At 35.3% G+C, this 8,427-nt stretch overlaps 2 protein-coding genes across 3 annotated transcripts in view; one reads left to right on the plus strand and one right to left on the minus strand.

Annotated features, from left to right (window-relative positions):
• Positions 1-3,067, minus strand: part of LOC112571980 (conserved oligomeric Golgi complex subunit 5-like) — a 13,509-nt gene extending 10,442 nt beyond the window's left edge. The window contains 5 exon segments of the mRNA XM_025251431.1: positions 85-154; positions 1,159-1,213; positions 1,312-1,369; positions 1,754-1,893; positions 3,016-3,067. Of these exon segments, the coding sequence (XP_025107216.1) occupies positions 85-154; positions 1,159-1,213; positions 1,312-1,369; positions 1,754-1,893; positions 3,016-3,055 (363 nt within the window). The 5' untranslated portion in view covers positions 3,056-3,067.
• Positions 3,068-3,142: 75 nt separating this feature from the next.
• LOC112572810 (tRNA-dihydrouridine(20a/20b) synthase [NAD(P)+]-like) lies at positions 3,143-7,956 on the plus strand. Of its 2 annotated transcripts, XM_025252704.1 has the most exons (9): positions 3,143-3,365; positions 3,503-3,679; positions 4,037-4,158; positions 4,593-4,668; positions 5,279-5,320; positions 5,588-5,728; positions 5,855-6,063; positions 6,316-6,401; positions 7,275-7,956. In XM_025252704.1, exons 2-9 carry the CDS (start codon positions 3,519-3,521, stop codon positions 7,434-7,436), a joined length of 999 nt encoding a protein of 332 aa, XP_025108489.1. In that variant the 5' UTR covers positions 3,143-3,365; positions 3,503-3,518; the 3' UTR covers positions 7,437-7,956. The 2 variants fall into 2 exon arrangements, with proteins under 2 accessions (XP_025108489.1, XP_025108490.1); XM_025252705.1 differs by lacking the exon at positions 3,143-3,365 and having other exon boundaries at positions 3,374-3,679; positions 5,855-6,038; positions 7,275-7,407.
• The last annotated feature ends 471 nt before the right edge of the window (positions 7,957-8,427 follow it).

Genomic DNA, 8,427 nt, shown 5'->3' on the forward strand with positions numbered 1-8,427 from the left:
CTGATGTAAAAACTCTGTTCTTCTATGACATATCACTTGCCAGACATAAACTGAAAATTAAGCATATGCAGGAAATATACTTGCATGTAGATGTCTGAGTTGTGTTGTTCTTGCCAAAATCTTTGTATATGGTTCTGAGACCTTTGCTCTGATTCTGAGCAAAATAAATAAACAAAGAATAATAATAACAACAATAATAAAGGCATTTCTGTAGGGCATTTCACTGCTCACAACAAACTTAATGAGCAACACAAACAGCTGGTTTAACAGTGTCATGCACACATGAATACACATGCAGCACACACACAGGTGCCTACATAAAAAACACACCTTGCATACAAAGAGTGGAAGGTGTGAAAAGAGAAAAATCACTAGCTTTATAAAAGTATTCCAAGTAAAGGATGGGTCTTAAGGCCAGAATTGAAAAAAAATGGTACTGATATGGATTATAATTGAAAATAATAAGTAAGCTTGTATAGGTCCATAGGCAAGCTCACTGTGCTGAACAGGATCCACAAACTAGTCAAAAAGATGTAAAATAGAGAACAATGCGAATACTCGCTGCTTCCTGTAGTAAAGAGTAATAACTGCAGATTTAAGGGTTAGTGACACCAGGAGAGTACTGAGAATATTAAGAAACGTTATGATGATAAAATAATGACATACAACTCAGTCTTGATCAAAATTGATATTGGTAAAGCATTCCAGACATTGAGGTTGGAGAAGTGGGGAAAAAAAAGCAGTGGCTGAACTTCTTTCTGATACATGGCACATGCAGGAGGTTGGTATGAGCAGATTGGAGAGACTGACTGGGCTCATTAGGTGTTCATAACCCAGACATATCCGGAGGAAAGGCTAAGGAGACAATGGTGGGAGAGTGTGGCCACCTTGTAGTCAATATGGGCACAGACAAAATAGACAGCACAAACATATAAGTTTTAATGAGGAAGAAACTGTTAATAAAAGCCTTATATAGCTAATTCTGAGAAACTCTAGTAAAATTAACTTGAAGACCAAATTTATGTGGTTCTCTAGTGAAAGCAGTGTTTTAATGATTACATCAAGATTTCTGGAGAGAGTGGGATACCTGCACAATATTGATTATTTTTAAAAATTGTCACAGTCAGAAATTTTCTTTTTACAAAGAGGGCTTCTTACCTGTCCATTGCTGACAGCAGTGACTGTGTTCTAGTCTGCATCATCTGAAGTACACCTGAATAATTAATACAATTAAATGAAGGAAAATTTGCTTCCTGTGTAGCACATGAAAAATTCACAAATATGCATTTTCTCACAAAAATGAATACCCACCTTCCAAAGTTTCAACACTAGTTGCCTGAGAGAGGAGATCTTCATGATGATCAACTATCTGTAGCCAGAAAATATCTTGACATCATACATCCAGTAAGCAAATTTTAAAGCAAGACATTTAAACTAAACACAAAAGACAAAGTACTGCTAGTGGAAAATACTGTGCATAGCTTGATACATACAAATGGACGATTTGTACAGAGTCCTTCACAAAGAAACTAAACTGTGATAATAAAAATACACCATTGCCTTCTTTCTATTCTCCCTCTCTTAGAATCAGAGAAAGAGAGAGCTATGACACTGAGAAGAAATTATAATGAAAATGAGGACTAAAATTTAAATATATATATATAAAATATCATTAAGTAACCAAAAATTAAAAAAAACTAATGAAAAGTATATATCATTATTTTGTGCAGTCTCCTAAAATTACTTATCTTACCTGAGAATGAATCTCTTTATCAAGGAGTGAAATGCCTTCAGCGAGCTTGCCAAGTTGCTGTGAAATAGCCATGCCTTGAATAACTTTATTGGCATGTTCTTTGACATCAAAGTTCTCATTAAGAAATTGTTTGAACAGATCTGCATAGGAAACAAATACATACTTTGTTTCAGTGAAACAAGTCACCAGGTGCTTTCAAAGTCCACAATCAGGGTATAGTGGAGAGGGGATGGGTTAGTGTTTTACATTGAGCCAGCAACTAAGGCTATATGAAAGCAAAGCAGCCAGAACTGTAAATAGATGCCATATACAGAGAAAGAAAAGCATGCTCGTGATGAGATCTTAACCCATGGCATCCAATCCTCATTTTATTGGTAATAGGTACTAAACATTGGGCCACCAGACCGCCTCTGGAGAAAGGGAGGAGAGTTGATCGAAATTCAGTTTGATAGGCTTCCTTACAGTAATTAAAAATATTAACCCTTAGAGCACAATGAGCCATGACTGTGGCTTTTTCGGGGAAGCACAAGGAAGACAATTTTCATTTTTTTAATTGCAAAGTTCAAACTTTCTCCTTTCCAAAAATGTATAAGTTTCTTGGTCTGATGAATACTAATGAATAGTCTTCAGTTATTAGCCAGTCTTTGTAATACTTAAACTTTTACGCTATGCTCAGAGAGTTAAAAAGACTGCAAATATTTGGAAGTGGGAAAGCTATAAGCATACTGTGTTTACACAGACAATTATTGGTATCTCTGAATTGTCTTTTCAATACTGTGCAAGCAAAATAACATTTCTGCTTATTATATTGATTGGTTGAATTAGTGTTATTTGGATGGAAAAGGAAAGTACTTCAATTTCATATTGATAAAGGACTATGAAAAATGTACTGTTTTGCACCCGTAATCATGGGCGTGGAACCCGAAATGCACTTTAAGTCGTTTAAGATACATCAAAATTGTAAGAAAGTTCCCACTGATGTAGTAAGCAATTTTCAAAGTGCTTGATAATCCATGACCCACGCTCCTACGTCTTATCAACACTCGAGAAGGCCGCATTCCTGGCCTTATACTACTACTACAATGCTAGTACTAGTCATAACGTAATTTAGTAAACTGCAACAGAATACTTGAAAACGATTACTCCTTTTACCCACAACAAAAAGCACGAACAACTACTTGAGTAAAACATACACATTCACTCCTTAATTTCAATCGTGCATGTGAAATAACGTATGAAATTTGAGGAATATTCTCAAATACCATCATTGTTTATAAGCTGCCACACGTCGTTGTCTGCCATGTTGCTTCCGGATAGCTCTTCAAACGAGATGGTAAAAATTTACTTCTAGCAAAATCAGAATTTGATTATTTCAAAACTTTGTTTTATAATCGTGCATTTTATCTTTTCTTAAAGGTTTAATTGCTTCATAGTTCGGTATTTCAGTCACAGTTTCAAAAAAAACACAAGTAATTTAAGTTATTGTTTGTATTATTAAACTATATTTTAAGAGATAAATTTACTTTTTAATATAATTGAGGTCGATAAACTGTCAATGTTAAGGGTTAAGGCTTATACTGCTTTGTTCTTATAAAGTAAAGACCCGGCCAAGGTAAGAGTTTTAAGTTGAAGGTCGGAAGAAGCATGGTTGTGTTTGTAGTTGAGAACCTTTCGTTTGCTTCTATTCATTATGCCAACCAAAAGCCGACTAGGAGCTACAGATTTACGCAAATACTGTAACTCAAATAGGCGGTGGTGCTGCTGAATGCCAGACTTAAGATTTCGTGCTGGCGCTTCACAGACATTTGCTAGGATGAATGGAAGTTCAGCGGTTAGCTACAACGAGCATAAATGGATTAAACCCATAGACTTGTTGAATAATAGCCAGCCTGTGAAGATATGTGCACCAATGGTGAGATACTCCAAGTAAGTACTTGGTAAAACCTGATCGAGGTAAAAGTTTAGCTAATGATGCAGAGCTTATGGATATGCAAAGTCAGCAGAGGCAGTAGAAATTCTGTTTCTTTTGATATCAGTCATCATACAGTTTAAATTGTTGGTGATCCAATATAATTCAGCAGCTAGGAATAGGAATGACTTTAAATCAGCTGCATAACACAGATTTATAGCACTGACAAGTTAGAATTAAGGCGAGTAATGCATTTTAAATTGATGTGCTCAAGGTTGTAAGGACCATGATCACAATTTACCTAAATTTGAGTATTATTTTTTTTTTAAGCTTGTGGAAATCATTGATCCAGTCTTGAAATGCTTTGTGTGCAGGCTCCCTTTTAGGATGCTAGTTCGCAAATATGAATGTGATATTGCCTACACACCAATGATAATTTCAAACTGCTTTGTAAAGTCTGTCAAAGCTCGTGACAATGACTTTACTACTTGTCCAGGTACAAAGTGATATTCTCATGTAAACAGTATGTGTTCAAGATATATTTTAATATCAGTTTCCATCAAAAATATAATGTTCAATAGAAACAGATGCATGTAGATGTTAATTGATGACATGGTGATCACTCAAACCTAAATATTTGGAGTTTTCTGTTCAATATAAAGATAACCTTGTTTTCCAACAAGTTGATTCTCACTAGTCCTTTATATTAAATTGTTTTCAATAAACTTATGTACTTCCTGCTGTCAATTTCTCAGTCTGTATAATCTGTGGATAAGCAAACTATTTTTATTTTATAACATAGAACAATCCCAAAATTTATGGACTGAGAAATAAAGATATAATGGTGAACACAGAAATCTCTGGAAAAGATTGTGTAAGAGGTAATTGCTATTAGGATTTATTAATACAAAATATTTATTTATTTTACAGGTGACAGACCCTTGATAGTTCAGTTTGCTGCGAACAACTCTCAAGACTTTGCGGATGCAGCAGAGATTGTTGCTCCGTATGTAATTGTGTTCTACACTGACATATTGTTAGTTATTCTGTGAAGTGCTTTTGTATGTAAAGAAAACAGTAGAATGTGGTGGTGCAAACATAGAAAACAAAGGGAAAAATTAATTTCACTGCAGCAAGATGGATTTCTCAATGTGTTTTACAAGAGACACAGATCAGTATGGGAAGAGACATCGCAATCAGCCTGATTCATATGCTCAGAATCATATGCTTGCATGTTCAATGCCAAGAATGTGTAGGAACATGGGGAGAATGGATAGTAGACCAGATTACAGTAGGTATTTCCAAAAAATGTAGGTTTTTTTTTTTTGTTCAGACTGCTGAATGGAGAGACAGGTAGGGCAATCCAAATACTGGGACCAGGGAAAGAGACTGAGCAACAGCCAAACTTATGTGTGTAATAGATAAACTTCAATTTTCATGCCACAGCTGCCCATGCAGTACTTGTTGAAAGTAGTTGAATAATTGTTCTTTATATACTAGACCATAGATGCAATTCTGAATTTTTGTTTTTGCTTGTCATTCTTATATATACACACACACCTGTGTGTGAGTTTAGATTTCCACATGTACTTATATATGTACTTGCCTTTGCACAGGTTTTCAGATGGAGTTGACCTAAATTGCGGATGCCCACAAAGGTTTGTTCATTACATTATTACAGTGTTTTATTGAAATTTGTTGTTTTTAATTTTTTGCATGCTTTTTTGTGGGAACAGGATATGTTAGACATATTATTATATGTATATTCGAAAACTGAAGGCCATGCATTTGAAAAGGGGTTAAACATTTGAAACTGTATTGATGGTTGATCTACTAAACATACAATATGTCAATAATATTGTCAATGTCATGTCAATAATAAAGGAGGAAATTATTCAGATATGATTGTGCTGTTTGTTTCTCAGATGGGCCATGGCGGAAGGTTATGGATCTTGCTTGCTCAATAAACCCGAATTGCTCTCTGAAATGGTGCGACAAACTAGGAACAGAATTAAGCAGGATGATTTTACAGTCTCCATCAAGATAAGAATACATGATGATATCAGGTGGGTATCATAAGAAATATTGCACATTTCATGTTTAATAATCTTTACTCCACATACTATTCATAAGTTCATGACAGATATTAGTGAGTAAGCGCTATTTTATTTAAAGAATCATTTTACATGCAGAAAGACGGTGGAATTGTGCCAACGAGCAGAGAAGAGTGGAGCTTCCTGGATAACGGTCCATGGTCGCACAAAAGAACAGCGTTGTCAGCCAGTTAACTATGAAGCCATCCGCATAATTAAAGATAGTGTGGGCATCCCGGTTGTTGCCAATGGAGATATACGTAGTAAGCCAGATATTGACAACGTAAGGAAAATAACCGGGGTTGATGGTGAGCACATACATTAGAAGCAGCAAAGTAATTATATAAATTCAATAAAAGAAATGTGCTAGAAAGAAAAACAGTTTAAATTGCCATTTGTGAGTCTTGTAGCAAAATGACACCAGCATCTTCCATATCTGTTTGTTGTTTTTTTTTAAAGAAAAAAAGCAGTTATACAATATAGCATGTGTATCTGTAGTTTATCTTTCAACCAACAAATAGCAAGTGAACTATATTTTTAACAAAATATTTTACAAACAGGTGTTATGGCAGCGAGAGGCATGCTGGCCAACCCTGCTATGTATGCAGGTTACCAGGAAACACCTTGGCACTGCGTAAGAGATTGGGTAAGGGGTGTTCTTTGTGTTTCATGGTTACTGGCAATTAGATTCCCATTCTTGCTTTCTTTCCCCCTATTTAGCCTATGCTATTTTTTCCTGCAGCATCAAAGGGTTTAGCTTTTTTGACAAAGAGTCAGATGAATATCAATAACAAGGTAAATACTTTATTCTTGCATCAATAGCTTAATGACGCTAATGTTTTGACTTGTACCTGGATATTTATTTCAACTGTCTAAAAGAGAAGGTCAGTGTTATAATTAGACTTCTCTAATTATAGTCCTTTAATAATCCTCCCTGACAAACAATGGGAAACAAGATATTGTCATTTGAAAATACTGCATCATGCTTAAAGGTTTATTAGGTTGTTTGTTTTGTAATGACTGGGTAGAGCTTAGTGCAAGATGGTGTTTTTCCAAATCAGAGAGAACACTCCTCCTTCCTGCCTCCTTGCTGTTCTTACAATACACACGTACGAGCATCACGACAAACAGAAAGATACTTCATATTCACAGATACACCTAATTAACTTATGGTTCAGCTGTCTCATTGGCTGTAATCATGACAGCGTGACCATATCCTTGTACAGTCCTGATGTCTGTGTTGCTGACCTTTTTCTATGTTTAGTCATGTTTGTAGGTGTGTTATCTCGAGAGCAGAAGGGGAAAATAGTATTTGCTGTAATTTTGGGAAATAGTACCTTGCACCGAGCTGTACTCAGTCATTAGGAAAAAAAAATTTCTTTCCACTAGACCTGAGCATTTTGTTGACATTTGATTGTAGAGGTAAGATTTCTTGATGTATTTTCCTGATGTGCATGTGCCTGCTCTGTGTGTGTGTGTGACTTGCACATGTGAATCTGATTTTTTTTTAATCCAACAGGTAAAAATTGCACTATCTTTGGGGACACCTTTTCAGTGTTTCCATCATCACCTCATTTACATGTTGGAAAAAATAATGGGCCGTGCAGAGAGACGTGTTTTCAACAGCCTGGCCAGCACATCAGCTGTTATTGAATTTCTCAGGGACAATTATGGCTTTTAATTTTGAAAATAATGTGTTATTAAAAAACAGGCAGCAAAGATTTGGTTTTTTTTCTGTACTTGTCATCTGTGATAGTCCATCAAAACTATTATAATGGCAGCTAAATCAACCATTTCAGGGAATGAGAGTAGTGAACATTCAATCTTCTTTATGGCATATTACATGTCATGATTAGCTATTGATAAGTTGTTTTACTTTGTACTGAGATGAGGATATTAATGTACACATTGCATTCTTAAAGAATTGACAAAATTTTGGGGTGTAAACATTTTTCAGTTGACTAAATTCAATGAGTTATAATAAACATTTTATGATATCTCACAAGTTGTGTGAGGTAAAGGTGTATGTGAGCATGTATTACAGATAAATTTATCTTCCTTTAAACTTCTGTCACCTTGAAATAAAAACATTTGGTTCATGCAATTGTTTACAGGGCTTCTGCTTACGCCAAAAATTGCGTACAGTACGCATTAAAAGTTCGGAGGACCCCTTCAATTTTCGTCAATGGGGTCCCCTTCAAATTTGGGCGAAGAACAGGGACCCCTTAAAAATCTGAAGAAGGGGTCCCTGGGACCCCAAAGAATTTAGCCTTAGCAGAAGCCCTGGTTTAGATAGTTTTATCTTTAATGTGTGCACATTTCTGAAATGCATAAACTATTTGCTGTCAGCTCTTTTATCATATTTACTTCAGTGCAAAATTACCTCAAACAAATGCATGTGGAAGTGGAGGCAAGAATAATGCCCTATATCAAAAGAAATTATGACTCATGGAAATATGAAGCACTAATTTTCAGATTTATGTTAACTTTTACAATAAAAAAAGGGACATAATAGCTGGATGTATAAAGAACCCTATTGGTTGTTTTGTAGCTAGTCATTATTTTTTTATGTGTCCAGAGATATTGCTTAATATAATGGTAAATAAAGTATAATGCTGTGAAACTCCGCCTACCTAAGTATGTGTCTATGTTTGAAGTACAAAGCTTGTAAG

This window comes from Pomacea canaliculata, linkage group LG9, assembly GCF_003073045.1.
Source record: "Pomacea canaliculata isolate SZHN2017 linkage group LG9, ASM307304v1, whole genome shotgun sequence".
In the NCBI taxonomy this organism is placed as follows: Eukaryota; Metazoa; Mollusca; class Gastropoda; order Architaenioglossa; family Ampullariidae; genus Pomacea; species Pomacea canaliculata.

Bases quoted from the DNA above. Each gene is read 5' to 3' on its own strand.
- LOC112572810 (XM_025252704.1), top strand. From the start codon at position 3,519: ATGCCAGACTTAAGATTTCGTGCTGGCGCTTCACAGACATTTGCTAGG. The intron at 4,159-4,592 runs GTACAAAGTGAT...TTTATTTTACAG, and splicing joins TGACTTTACTACTTGTCCAG to GTGACAGACCCTTGATAGTT. The intron at 6,402-7,274 runs GTAAGGGGTGTT...TTAATCCAACAG, and splicing joins GGCACTGCGTAAGAGATTGG to GTAAAAATTGCACTATCTTT.